Source organism: Eulemur rufifrons, chromosome 13 (genome assembly GCF_041146395.1).
Source record: "Eulemur rufifrons isolate Redbay chromosome 13, OSU_ERuf_1, whole genome shotgun sequence".
Lineage (NCBI taxonomy): Eukaryota > Metazoa > Chordata > Mammalia > Primates > Lemuridae > Eulemur > Eulemur rufifrons.
This window is the reverse complement of record NC_090995.1, coordinates 7,509,673-7,525,244: the sequence shown is the minus strand read 5'-3', so window position 1 is coordinate 7,525,244 and position 15,572 is coordinate 7,509,673. Positions and strand designations below refer to the sequence as shown.

At 35.5% G+C, this 15,572-nt stretch overlaps 1 protein-coding gene across 2 annotated transcripts in view; it reads left to right on the top strand.

Annotated features, from left to right (window-relative positions):
- The window catches only part of GRID2 (glutamate ionotropic receptor delta type subunit 2), a 1,124,557-nt gene that overhangs the window by 597,271 nt on the left and 511,714 nt on the right, over window positions 1-15,572 (top strand). Inside the window, exon 3 of one of the 2 annotated variants that reach the window (XM_069485505.1) lies at window positions 2,159-2,443. The exons of the other annotated variant lie outside the window; for it this stretch is intronic. Within the exon in view, the coding sequence (XP_069341606.1) occupies window positions 2,159-2,443 (285 nt within the window). The remainder of the gene's footprint in view (window positions 1-2,158; window positions 2,444-15,572) is intronic. 2 annotated transcript variants of the gene reach the window in all.

The window sequence follows — 15,572 nt, the reverse complement described above, 5'->3', positions numbered from 1 at the left end:
AATAGTGTTCCGGAATGCCCATTTACCAACAAGTTGTGGTTGGCTCAGCAGGTAAAGCCAATTTTCCATCCCTGGACTACATGACCTCTAAATTATCTTTCAGGTCTGGCATTGTATGTTTTCTAACTATAATTTTTGATGATATATATTTTGGTTTTATAGGGAAATTTCAGTTATTCTCACTAATATTTGTAGCAGGACAGGTAATACCAAATAGTAATCCAAAAAACAACATATTTTCTTATATAAAAATAATTTGTTTTAGTGTTTGCTTGGTTTGTGTCCTTTCTAACAGTGATTCGGAGGAAGTAACATAGTTGATTAGAAGAAATAAGATTATATGTGAAAGCAAATTTATCTGCTAAGCAAGATTTCATTTTGGAGTTTATCCTTCTAAATCTAAAAATTAAAACAGACAATTTTCCTAAAATGTTATATGTGACAATACAATACTGGGACTGAATTTTTGCCTCAAACTTCTATATTTATAACTTTATGATTTTTGTGGTAGAGACATATAAAATGTTGTCATTAATCACTTGCAATTAGTGTAATCTAAAGATTAAATCCAACAGTGTGTACCTTAAGGTACTCTTCTTACTTTGATTTTAACCACTAAATGAACCAAACTTTTAAACAAAATCTTTTTAAAAAGTGAATTTCTATTTGCTTATATAAATCAATAGTTGTCTTATTTACCACAATGATGAAACAATCTTTTTTCATAAATTCACTGAAATTATAAATATACATTTATATTGCTTTCTATAAAAGTTGAATTCATGGACATGAGCAGAATGTGTGATTTTTACTAAAACTTCAAACTCGATCTGTTATGGTCTAAGAAGCATTCATTCATCCCTGATACTATCTTTCATATTTATTTGGAATCAATAGAACCTCTCTCATGAGGCAGTGCTTGAAAAATATGTCCATAATAATTATTCATTTATTTTGTATGTATTGGTTGCCTTAACATTAATAATAATAAATGTATTTGATGTTTATATGTTTGTCATTGGTATGGTATTATACTTCTAAGCTTGCAGTTTAAATCAGCCTTTATTAACTGGCCAATTAATTACACAGGAGTGCTTACCATCTAAATTTTCCTTTAAATTTTTCAAAAATTACATAATAAAGTCTGACTCTTGAAAAATACCTAGAATGCCTAAAATCTAGAATAAAGGCTGAACCAATTATAACAACTGTAAATACAGAAATAATTTTTGCCTTGGTTCTTTCTGAATTTACTTTTGAATTTATTCGTAATCCTTTACCTTCAAACTTTGGCATTATGAGACATAACTTCTTAACTCTTTTTACCAAATCTGCTATGTCTTTATATGTACTTATGTCTTTATATGTACAATAATTTATATTTGATCTAGTTTTAAGTACATTTTGAGGTAAGCACATACAAAAAATAGTTAAAATGACATTAAACCAGAGATTATAAACCATAGGGTAGAAATTAAAAATTATTCATCTAGGAACTAGTCTGAGATAGTTGTTGAAATTTAGGATTTGATTTGATTTGACTTGACCATGAATTTTATAACTGTCAAGGAAAAAAACAAAATCATTTTTATTTTTCCAGTTTACTGAAAGAGACAAAGTATCATCAGATTTTTAGATACCAAAATGGCTCTGTTTTCTGTAGCCAGAAATGCCTTCCTCCAAACCTTCATCTCCCTCCATTCATCCACCAGTTTAAATATTATCTACTCTTTGAAACCTGGTACACTCAGTAAGGAATTACCTTTTCTCTGAATTATAAATTGATAATTATAAAAGTTTAACTACCATTAATTGAATATCATGTGAGAGGCAAAGAACAGACACTGCATTTTCTCTAATTCTTTCAATAATCTTTCAAGATTCATGTCATATTACCCCCGTACAGATGATGAAACTGAGCCAGGAGAAGCTAAGTGATTTGTGCAAGGTCACATGCTAATAAGGGCAGAATTCTTGAAATGAATCCCAATAACACTTTGTGATTTGAGGATCTCTATATGATAGACTGTTCCTTTCTTTAAAAAAAAAAAATGCATTGTTATATAACTCTGTAAGCCATATCTGTCCACTGGCTCTCAAAAAGGGAAAATATTATGAACCCCATTGACATATTGAATATTACTGTGCTTTCTTGCAGCCTGTGAACTTATGAATCAAGGCATCTTGGCCCTGGTCAGCTCCATCGGCTGCACGTCAGCAGGATCCCTCCAGTCTCTGGCAGATGCCATGCACATCCCCCACCTCTTCATTCAGCGCTCAACAGCTGGGACCCCAAGAAGTGGCTGTGGACTCACCCGAAGCAACAGGAATGATGACTACACTCTCTCAGTTCGCCCACCTGTCTACTTGAATGATGTTATCCTAAGAGTGGTCACAGAGTATGCCTGGCAGAAATTCATTATATTCTATGATAGTGAATATGGTAAGTGTTTGTCATTTGCGTAAGTTTTGTAGGCTGATATTTGCATGAGAAGCGACTTCATTAAGTCTTGAAAAATTCCAAGGAGCTTACTCATTGCTATTTGTAGTTTTCTTGTCGTGCCATATTCTTCTTAGAAACCTAGCAGCCACAACCAAAACTTCTGTTAATGTCAGTAAGTTCAATCCTATTGTATGAAGTCGAATTTAAAAATAAATACCTAGACCTAATGAATGATCAGTTCACAAATGTTTCTAAGGGGAATCTGACTCCAGTATATCTTGACTTTTCAACTAATGGGAAGTCATAAAGACAACACTGTCTTTCTCTCCTTTCAAAAAAATGTGTAACTCTCTGTAATAACAGAATCCCATTTTTGGATAGATCCCAGAACACTGAAAAAATTACCTCTTTTTATTTATTGATTCAAAATTAATCTGACAGATCTCACTTATACTCTTGTGTAGACTTTAGTATCTACTCAGTACTTAATTCTTTGGAATCATGAAATTATATTCCTTTATGGTTAGCACAGCATATTATCTATAATATGAAATCTCACAAAAATACCAGGTAGTATAAAAGCCATGTAATCTTCCAAGGTAAAACACAAGGCATTGTCTCTAAATTTACTGTGATTTAAAGGGAAAATGCTTTGTCTCCCTATATTTACTTATGTTACATTAAGAAAAGTAAGTAAAAATAATATTAGTTTTGTTAAAATCTCTCTACATATATTTTTAATTTATCTACCTGTTTTCTAACTGAGTGATCCCAGAAATCTTCAAATGCAATTTGCCTCTAATTTTTATCACTAGGGGGAGAAATAAAATAGAGATGGATATAACCAAATGAGGGGAAGTGAAGGTTTATTTTGAAATATGTGTTTCCTTAGAGGTTATGTCTTGGGCAGTAGTCTTGGAAAAACTTTCTGTTCACTATGGATGGGTCCAGTTTTTAAATTTTTATGAAAAGAAAATCAGAGAGTAGTATTTCACCCTCTGTAGTGCAGTTTATTTTTCTTAACAAATAAGTAAATAAGCATTTTTTTTAAAAACTGTTTTCTTGTCATCATCTCTCCAGCCTTCTGAACAATACTGGAGAACAGTTACACAACATTACGCCAGAAAGTGCCATCAATAGAACTGAGAACAAACAAGTTGGCAGAAATCTGGGAAGCAACAGGGAGGGAGAGCGAGCGGCAGTTACATTTAGCCCTAAATATTCAAAGGTTGTGTGGGGTTTTGGCAGCCAGAGTCCCATTAAACTTGATGGGTAGGCTACAGCCAAAGTCTGTGGTCCTCTCTAGAAACACACTCTTTTGTCTCTGTGATGGAAATCCTTATTTTTGTTGCTTAATTCATATTATTTAGGGGTCACAGAACAAAGACAAGAGACTGAAATGAATAAAGTAAACAAAAAGGATATAAAAAATAATTGGCTCATCAGTAAAAGTAAGCTCTGAACCCAACACAAGTCTGAAAATCACTGATAGAATTATTTAGTGAACACAGTAAACTCTTTATCTGTATAATCAACATGCTGAATATGCCTCTGTCGATTTTCTTCCAGTCAGATTATTTGTGGCCTTTATAATTTAAACAGTATTCTTTGGCCTCTGATCAAACCTAGGTTGGAATAATGAATTTTAAAGCCTGAAGTCATTCTTTAAGGGAGGGAAACACTTTTTAGTTACTGCTATCAAAATAGTCCTGTAAAATAAAGAACAGAAAAGTGATTTTTGATCAAGGCATTTTGACAACATTGAGAATTTTACTCTCTTTGGCTATAAATGCCCATGAGGGAAGAAAATCCCTTGTTAGTTTATTTCCCAGTACTGCGTGGATTATAGTCTGGGAATTTGTATGAGAGAAGACATTTTTATTATTGATGAGGTAAATATATTTTTGAAAATGTATACTAAGTCCATAGTCACAGATTCATTTATATACATTTGAAATTTCTCATCCATTTTCCCCAGGTTTTCTTTAAGTAAATAAGATGGAATATTCATACAATGTATGACTGGGTCCTCTGTTAGATACAGGATTTGTTCTAGGAATTGTCTTTTACTCTGGTGAAAAATTTGCTTTTTGACTTCTTTAATTTAATAATTCATAAAAAAATTACCCTGCTATCATTAAAATTATTTCCAGTAATACCCTTGTTTAATGAAAGAAAATTTCCCTTTAATATTTACAATAGACTTTTCAAGTAAAGAATTGGGCTGGAGTCCAAAATAAACATCAAGCTATCTAACTAAATACCTTGTACCTTGAAGAGGACTATATGTATTTACATATCCATTTCATCAGTGTCATCATTTTAAGTTCAAACATTGGAATTGTACTTGCCTTTTATCTTGGTTATCAGAAATTGCTTTCAATAATGAATGGATTAAGCATCTTCTATAGATGGAATCAGGCAGCTTGCTGGGGCCAAATGTTATTGAAGATGTATTTTGCTTAGAAAAATATGCTTTTCTTAAGACTTAAAAAGAAGACTTGATATAGAAGCCTTGATAGATAATAGTCTTCTATATCAAGTTAATTAGAGAAACTCTCTTTTCAAAAGCAGTTGATTATAATTAAGGTCACAATATAAAAGTCTACTTTAAGTTTCTTAACAAAGAAAATTCACATCTTAGATTTTAAGTCAGTGGATGAAAAGAGAAAAATGTGAAAACTTTATTTGAATGGATTGATTCAAGACATTTTTTAAAAGGCTTGAAAAGAGGTTAGGAAGTATTGAGCTTTTAAAAATGTGTCCTTCAGGAAGTATTCTTTGCTCTCTTGCTTAGTGCAATGCAAAATATCAGATAAAAAGTATTTAAAAACGCAGGCTTAGCCTTTGAGAAGCTTACAATTAACAAAGAGGGTAAAATATTTATGTGTCTCTCTTAACAGGAAATAATGTGTGGAGTGTTATGAATAATACAAACTGAATGCTAGTGCTGTGTAACAAAAAGATGTTTAATTTTGGCAGCAGTGATTAAAAAAGGCTTTATAGGTGGACGTTGATCTTTATTTTGAAAGTTAGGATTTTATACGTGAGAAACAGCCACTTCAATAGAGAAAAAGTGTGATCAAGTCTTGCAGCATTTAAAATATCTCTGAGCATTTTTATTTGCCAGGCACTAGAATATATATTTTATACATACATATATATCATTTAATCTTTCCAACAGCCCTATGAAGTAGCTAATATTATTGTCATAATTTTACAAATAGGAAAACGGAAACAACTGATGAATGGCTTTTCACAAAAAACATAGCTAAGAGCTTTAAAGTCTGACAGAGCCTATGCTCTTAACCACACGTAATGAATATAAAGTAGTTGCAATGAACTATCTCTTAAGAGTATAATAACCAGGGCTAATCCTATGGAGAACATTTACTACATCCAGGCTCTGTTCTAAGTGCTTTCCATATATTATCTCATTTAGTCCTCACAATAGTCCTCTGAGGTAGTTATTATTGTTTTTATTATTTTTACAAATGAAAAAACTGAGATACTGAAAGTTCAGGTAATTTGCAAGTACATGGAAAAGCCCAGATTCAAACACTGATGGTCTCTTCCATAGTCCCTTCTCTCAATCACTACATTACTTTGACACTATGCAAATAAGAATATGATTAATTTTTGATAGTTGTAAAATAAAAAATAAGTTTACAAATTAAATGTACAGAATCACCTTCATTAAAAAGAGATGATTTTTAATGACTTCAAGCCTGCTGATTTTGACGTATGAAAATTTTAAAAATACTGTAAGTCAATTAGGAAGGTTTAGTTATCATTGGAAGCATGGAAATAGGACAATCATTGGGTCTAAATAGACTGACTTATCCCTGTCAGAAGTGGCTGCTTCCTCCTTGTGGGCAAAAAAGTGGAGTCTCTGTAACCACAAAAGCAAAATATCCTTTTGTAACTAATGGTTCTGGCAAAGTGGAAGGATTTTTTCAGAAAGGTAAGGATAAAGTCACCTGGATTTTTAAAGTAAAGTCTTATGGTTCATGAGATTTGTTCAGCTGGTTAGATCAATACTATTCTCCCTTTTTTGTTTGCAAACAAAAGACCAAATTCAGTTTGAGAGTGCAATATTCCTATTTGAAAAACTATAGTTACAGGATCTCTTACAACTAGGGATTGTGTTACAATATTGTCAAGAATTGTGAAAGATCTGAAAGTTTACCCTATTTGCAAGCAAACAAGTTAGTCTGCATCAGTTTCATGCATCCTGGCAGATAACACTATGTTCCTAGATTAGAGAGAGAGGACTTTATAACTCATGGCATGGCAAGCAACATGAGCCTGGATTAATGATGGTTCCTCTCTGTGGTTACAAAGACTCCACCTTTCCCCACAAGGAGAAAGCCGGTCATCATAAATATCCTGGCCAGTGAGTTGAAGCTGACCTGAATGAATTCCAATGCTGAAGTGGTGCCATTGATCACTTTAGCGAAATTCAGGGAAAAACTTATAGTTGGACCACTCGTATTGTAGGGAAAACTGCCCACAGGATTCACGGATATTGCTCCATGTAGCTCCCTGAAATAAATAAGGGCAGCTCATTTTAGGGAGATCTCAGTGGACTACTATGTTATTTGCTGCTGGTGTTTACTCAAATACTTGGAGATCTCTCATGGCTACCCCTAATGTGCAAGTCATGTCTTCAGGAGAGTGGTAATCTTCACACGAGAACTATAGCACTGGAAGTGCATAGGTGCTCCTGAGGTGGCAGAGGGAAGGGAGTGTTACAACTGTCGGGATCCCCCAGGTGGGACACAAGTGAGTAGTTCTTCCAGCGTTGCTTCCTTGCCAGCTGATAGTGCCTGGAGTTCCCCAATTCACATGGAATGACTGAGTCCAGCCCTTGCTTAGGAGAGACTTCATAAAGATATTTGGTCTGACCTGTTCTGATTGTCTGTCTACTCCAGGGGTCAGCAAACTACTATTGGGCTTGAAATCTCTTTTTGTAAATAAGGTTTTATTGGAACACAGCCGTGTTTGTTTATCTGCATGTTGTCCATGGCTACTTTTGAGCTACAGTACCAGAGTTGAGCTGTTTAACAAAAACAGTATAACCCACAGCCTAAAATATTATTATCTAGCCCTTTAGGAAATTGGTTACCAATTTTGTTTTATGGTACCAGACTGGTGGTTTTCCTACCACCCTATGTGATGAGTGAGAGTAGTGGTGGAGAAGATATTTGAAGGTATTGATGCATGGAAGTGGATAGGGGGCATGCCCTGGTATTTCCTTTAGCCTCATTGGTACAAGTAAAGGAATGGTGATCACATCGTGAATAGAGCCATCTGGTAAGCAGTCAAATTTAAGGCACTTATCCCAGTTTGGAAAGTCTGCACAGGGGTGTTTTCCTTTATGGAGAAGACTCCAGAAATCACTTGGTAGGACAAAGATCACTAATGTCCATCCTTTCCCCGTACCTCTAGGGGTCTATGGATGTTCTCTTCTCAGGTGTCGCAGTTGTTGCTCTCCTTCTATCTCCAAAAAATTGGTGTATTCCATCACAACAGCTGCAACTTCACTTTTTTCTCAACTTAGACCTTTCATAAAGAATGGTACAAGAGCTACAAGGACATTTTTATAAAACTTACAAGAATGATCATGTCCCTTACTTTAGCCTGCATAGACCATTATAGGAGAACTTGACAAGCTGTGTCCTCACAAAGGACTCATTATCCTTATGATCCAGAATCATGTCAATCAAACAAGAAACTCCAGGAAGCTGAAACATAATTAAGTCCAAATCCCCTAAGCTCCATTTAGGCAGGGCTGTCACCAGGCTCATCTGAGCAAAAAAAAAAAAAAAAAAGAAGTGTCATGCCCAGGATAGATCAGAATGGAATTCTGAATTTTAAAAGTAGGTCTAAATAATCCCACACCACTTTCATGTTGATAATTATGCAGAAATCAGCCAAGATGATATGATTCTTTTCTTGGAACATCTGTTTTAAGTGAATAAACTGCCTTACTATGGTGTATGACCAGGAGGAGGTGAAGCAGGTAGAGTTGGCCATCTTTTTGAGTCAATATTTGAGAAGATTCTTGTGACTTCTCAAAAATACCGGAAGTCTCTGGATGGTAGAGAGTGTGGAAGATCCACAGAGTTCCTTGACGATCAGGCCATTCATTGTTGGGTGTCTTCTGGCACATTTTTGTCAGACTGAAAATGGTCCAGTAAGCTGAAAATATGACATAGAGTAGTTTCAAGGACTATAATAATAAGCCTAAGTCAGCTGATCATACTGGAACAACAATACTAATGACCTGAAAAATTATCCAAAACACATTCAGGTACCCCTGAGAGGGGATCAGAGGTCCAAAATAGTCAATGTGCAGGCAGTGGGAGTGGACCATACCTGTGTGAAGTGGCTTTCCCTACCAGGAGACAAGTAGGTAAACTTTCAGCAGGAATCACAAGTGCTGTATACAGTGGTAACCTTAGTAATAGAAAAACCAGAGTTCTTTACTTTGTGAGCAGTCCGTGATGGTAGATATATTGTCATGTTCAGTATGATCAGGACACAGGGAAAAATGATGGCAATCTGTGTGTATCTGTCTCAATAAGCCGCTTGAGTCCAGTTGATCTCATCAGATAATGGGCTTTGACTATGGGCTTCTCTGTGAGAAACCCAGATGCAGTCATGATACACTACAGTTCACAGTCCCAAAGAAGCATGTCTTTAATGTACTGCTCTGTAGTTCTCTAAGTGGCAGAACAAACAAGCCATTGGCAACAGACCAGCAATCAGATTTGATAAAAAAAATATATATACATATATATATAAAGGTCATGTCAGGGAGTATTGTGTAGAGCTGTGAGAACAGCCTTGGATTCTGCCCACTTAGCAGAGTCACCATGCCCATTTTCCCTACTGTGTAGCTGGAGCTGAACTTGAATGACCAAGCAAACCTACGATGAACATTATCAGGTTTCAGTTTAGCAAAACCATTATTGAACCAATTCCTTTGCTTTAAGGAAAGCTGTGTGTGTCCAGGCCCTGTAAAGCCAGCACTTTGCTTCAGATGGTAGAGTGGGAATAATTCTCCCAAAGGGAGAATTTGATTTTGACTTGCATTAGGTAAGTAAGCTCGTTGGGCCCTGGATATCTTGTTAGTTGTTGAATTCAAGGTGACCGTTCTCAAAATGGGACTCTGAGGCCATTCATGGATCAGGCTTTCAGGTATTGGTAATAATCCAATAGAAAGCTAAATACTATTGGTAATAATCCAATAGAAAGCTAATAGCTGCTTTTCAAAATGGGTGTACCCGGTAGCCATGTCAGGGGAGCAACAAGAACAAAATCCCAAGGTGAGTCTCTGGAAGGAGGCTGCCTCCGTCTGCAGCCAACTGGCATAGTCATCAGACACAGGATTGGAAATACGTAAAGAGTCCAATAAAGTGCAGAGCCTCTCTTTTGAGGCAGAGGAGAAGAGACTGCAGTCTTTTCTTTAATTGCAGCAGGGATTGAAAATTGTAAATCTACTCAAAAGAAACCTTATTGGTGAGGGTGTTCCTGAATTTTGTCAGGGTTTCTCAGCTGCTTCTGTGGGTGGAGGTGTGATAATACTGCAATCAGGGCTATTGAGACTGGAGCTTTGACTTATCAACCAACAGTACGTAATTTACACATTGGAAACTCTGGTTACCAGAGGAGAGAGGCACTAACACTAAATTCTGAAGGTAAACTGCAGAGGAGTCTGTCCCACTTCACTAGCATTTCTCTACGTGAGCTTCTTCCTGATAAGGAGAACCTCCTTGAGCATTCATGAAACAGAAAAGTAGAAGCATAAACACACTAATCCCTATTATATACTCAATGTAAGAAGCAACAACAGCATATTAAAATAATACAAAGAGACATACCCACAATGTCATGCTAGTTTCCTTCCCCCATTAAGAACCCCTACCAAACAGCTGAACTGGCCATATTCTCTTCTATCCCCAAGACTGGATAAGTGCTATATCCAACAAAGTCAGAACAGTTTGAGTCATGATCATTTAGAAATTCTGGAGTCACAAACGAAAGGTCAGAATTTATTTTGGTAGACACCTAGAACCCAAATTTCAAAGTATTTTAGAATGACTAGAAAAGCTTTTTAGTCATTGGAATACCTGGGCCCCATCCCAGAAACTTGGAATCAGAATTTTTGTAAGGTAGGCAAGCCACATATATATTTTTAAGACTTTGTAAGTGATTCTGATAATCCAGCTTGGCTCCTTGATGAGGCATCTGAAAACAACAAAAATCAAAGGGTCTCTTCTTCCATATGGCCCTTCCAGAAGACTCTAAGGGATACAGAACACTACTTTTTGAAGGAGCTTATTTCACTTTTGGACATTGGACATTTCTAGTTGTCAAAAAGCATTTGTTTATATGAATCTAAAAACACATACATTGGACAAAAAGCCATTTTCTGGAATAATATGAAATATGTAATCTCTTTTACTTATAAATGTCAGGGTGGCAGTCTGCTCTCAGTTCTTGGTGTGTTGTTCTTGGCTTAAGAATGATCAGACACACAAACGTGTCAGGTCCAGCCTCTTGGTGGACTGTTATCCTGGTTCTTTGGCTCCTTGCTTGGGAAAAAAATCACAAGCAGGGCCGGTGTGCTGGAGTGACCACAAGCAGGAAGCAGTTTCACAGGAATAGCTTTATATTATAAAAGGAAACAGGTCTGTCTCTGCAAATGAAGAGAGACAGACTGACTCACTGACTTAACTTACTAAAGGACTCTCTCTCTGGGAATTCTCAAGTTGTTTCCTTTTATTGGCCTATTCCAGGGAAGGGCTTTCGGGAGGTGTGGGATGTTACCAGATGATTAAGAGGTGTTCTGAAGGTTGTAGGAGCAGCCCCCCCCAGCTCAGGGGGAAGAGGAGAAGGTAAATCACAATGTAGATTTAAGCTACTGACATAATAATTACCGTTACATTACTCTAGGTCACTTTCCAAATCCTAGTGTGCCTGGGCTGGGGAATTCCAAGACTGGTAAGGCATTCCCTTCTTCCCCAACTGTAGCAGTTTGATAGGAGTAACGGTGGGGCAGCACCACAACGGACAGCCTGCCATTATCCTTCCAAGGTGGAGCAATTGGTCAAGGCAGCATCAAAGCAGGGCACCCTTATCCCTAAAAGAGCCAGAAATCCTAACTATCTACCTAACATAATCATTAATCAATAAGTAAGGAAAATGAATGTGCCTCCCTGAACTCATCCTACTCTTCTGCCTAAACACTGCAAGAAATTTGCCATTTTCACCTTGTGTGTTTCAGATATTCCACCTTTATAAATGCTGTTATCCCTATCCTAGTTTTTCAATCTCTCCATATCAAACACCTCACACATTTACAGATCACACAATATGCCACATGTTGTCTTGTCACTATAGAGAGTCGAGAACTTTACCTCTCTTTAGCAAAATACAAAATACTTGTACATTTTTGTGTTTTCTCATAATTTCTGCTTAAATTTTTCAATTTAATGTTATATTTTTATTGTGTTACTCATTATATTGACCAAACCTTCCAATTTTGCATTATCCTCTATTTGCTTAGAATGATATTTATGCTTTCAACCAAATGCTTTCCAAGAGGAAGTGCAGTCAATTAGGTGGGTTATAGTATTGAAAGAGGCTCATGAGAGGCAGTTGGCAGTAGTCCAGGCAGATACACTACCAGAGAGGGCTAAGCAAGGAATTAGATGGATGAACCAGCCAATGGCTAGATTCCAGAATCAAGGAGTCTTGCAACTGGAATAATACAGAAACCAGAAAGTTACAAGAGGAGGTGGTCCTGAGAATACAAAAATAGCAGATAGATTACTAGAAGGATTCCATTCTGAGAGTATTGATGTGATAAAAAATGAATTTCAGGGCTGAGAGAACTGGGCAGAACCAATTTACTAGAATGAGACAAACAATAAGGTTGATGTACTCCTCATCAAATGAGCTACTAGAATTCTTTAATTTTCCTTACCTAAGAACGATGTTGGTTCCACAGCCTTATATTGGGAGATCTATTGGGATAGAACCAGTTGTGGAGACTGGAGGTACACTACAAGGACTGAGAGCTGCTAAGCAGTTCATTACAGTAATTACATAGAGACATAAACTTATTGAAAGTAGTTACTCCCTTACCATACCCTCATCTCTAGCTCAATTCATGTGTTGGCTTTATTCTCAGACAATAAGCAGACAGTGGTGACCTCAAGCATATCCTGACAGATTATTGTACTAAAGAAAGATATTTTCTCTTCTTTTGTCTGTATTTCATGTTATATATCATACATATGGATGTATATCCATATGTCAAATCTCACACCCTGTTCAGGTCGTTTGCTGATCAGGGATATGGAGGGTTCTAAGTCACCAGCCTGAGTCACATGGGACCCTTTGCTGGAGAGATGAAGGGTAGGCATATGTAGACACACACACTTCCTTTTAAGGAAACCTTGCTTTTAAGGAAAAATTAAGGAAATTATAAATTTTTTCATTATAATTCAACATTTTAAAATAGCTTTTAAAACATATACTAAGTTTAATTTGAATTTGTTCGTTTGATTTTGTTTTGAACAGCTAAAAATTATTTTATGGCATGGTCTTTCTAACATTTTTTCTTATAGTTTCAGGATAGTATTTCTATTCTACAGCAAGATTTTTGACCATATGTAAATCTCCACTGTAATTTATTAAACTGTTTCTGAAAATCAGAAACCTAAGTGTGTATAATAAGTGTTGATGCAATAAGCTATCTTAGCACGGAAATGACTAAATCAAATATACGAGGTAGACAAATACACTTCTTGCCACCCATGTACACAAAAACAAAGAAAAATTCAACTTCAGGGATTAATGAGTGGGTTATTTATGGGCTCATCTGCATACTGAAAACATTGATTTACTGATCTCAAATTAAGAGTCAGTACATAGGCAAATGATCTGAGGCACTTAAGCAACATCATTCAGTGTATTACCCTTTCCTTACAATTTAATTGCCACATGAGAGACCCTTTTGAAATGAACATTAAATGACCATCCTCATGAATGCATTTCTAGGAACCACAACATTTGTTCCATGTATTCTTGAAGTAGGTTTAATCAAGGCCCATGAAATGGACACATTCTTCTTAATTGATTGCAAATGTTTATGATTACCCTGAGAGTGTTTTCAAATGTCTGATGACTATAATATTACTGACTTTCTCTCTAGACAGTCTTAAAGCTGTTTAGTACTCATTTGGCTACTTTCCAGCTTTCAGTTCTCTCATTTACTTCAATGAGCACCAATAAGCATATAATTAATCCAAACATCTTTTTGAACTATTTCCTTTGCATTGGTATATATGATGTCAAGTAGATTTTAAAAAAAAAAAAAAGTGTATTCTACTACTTTGGATTTATTCATCAGTAAAATGTCCTTAACAAATATTGATAAACATCCCTGGAAAGATGCCTTTCATACTGAAATACTGTGATCTCATGTTCAAATCACAAGTTCTCATCAAATAGAAAATCTCAGTGATGGGCCAGTATTACTAGACTGTGTCACCTCAAAATCTAATACAGTGTATTATTATCTTTATTTTGTAAATACAAAGTAAAAAATAAAGCAAAAATGCCAAAAAATACTCGGTAAATTACTCCTAATTCTTTTTGAAGTGAGGGTTCTCCTAAGCAAAATTTTTAAAATTGCCCAATGATTAGAAACCTTATGTTCTCATGAAGTAAGTAAGTCATTTATAGAGTATGCTTTGCTATCCATATGTTGGGAAAATCCATTCAACTCAATGAGGTATTTCATGTATGCAGTGGTATGACATACTCCTTTTTCTCTTAAAAAACTCACAAGATTCTAAATATTAATTTTTTAAGGATGACATTCTGTCATTATTTCAGAAACACCAATATTAGCTGAATACAGTGCTGAAGTCTTCCTGCTCCAAGTGAGATCTTCAATGTTTGATGCTATCAAAATGATTAAATGTTCCTAATCTATATAGAGGAGGAAGAGATGAGTAGAGGAACAAATCAGACACAAAAACTTAGTGACAGATCTCTTTTCATATTGAATTCAATATTGTAAAGGTGAAGACAATGATCAAATTATGAATTACTATTTGAAATAGTCAAGAGAATACTACTAAATGTAGTTAAATTTCAAGTGTAGTTTGGAAAATGAGTAGTATTACAAGATTCCTCTCTCTGTAATAGGATCTGTGTTATCATCAGATGGTATACATAATACGCTACTCCATGAGGGCAGGGGCTGTTTTTGTTTTGCTCAATATTCTGTTCCAAGTACTTGTCACCGTGCTTGGCACATAGTAAGCTAAGACTCAGTTCAGAAAGGGACCTATATGGATGCTGATCACTGGTGTGGAATGAACGGTAGGGTGTCATATTTCTGATTCAAAGTCTTTCTTGGGGTCAGTTTAGAAATATGTTTATACATTAAATCTAATATTTCCTGGGATTTTTTTACCCTAATGTACTTTAATATAAACTATTTTTAGTAGAGAGATTAAAAGTAATCTGACTTCAGAGATTGTAATAAAGTCATTATTTTACATGATTTAATAAAATGAATCATTAAGCTTCAATCAGCTACTATGTCTTGGAGGCTTATTGTGGGAAGCTGGCCTAAGTAGGCAACACAATTCAGATATCAGAGAAATGGATGCTAGACCGTCAAGGTCTGAGAATATTACAGAGATCAACTTTTAGTTCTTATCAAGATTTTCTTCCATTTTCCATTTTTCCCATAGAAAAGGAGGTAGCAGAAGAAAATTAAGAACAGATAGGACTTTTGACTGGAGTTAATAAAGTCTTGATAATGAAAATGTACATTGAATAGAAATTTGCAGTTTACAAACTACTTTAATACTTCACACACTGTAATTCTTTTATCAGAACAACCCAGTAATTAGGTGAAATAATATTTTTTGCACAGATAAATTGTGGATAGTTATTATTTTCCTTATGCTTCCATTTTTTTTTTTTGTTGCATTGCCTTTAGTGGCATTATCACATTGAAATATAATTTCCTGTTTAAATGTTCATTCCCTCCAGCAAACTGAAGCATCTCAAGGATAGGAACTATACCTTCACC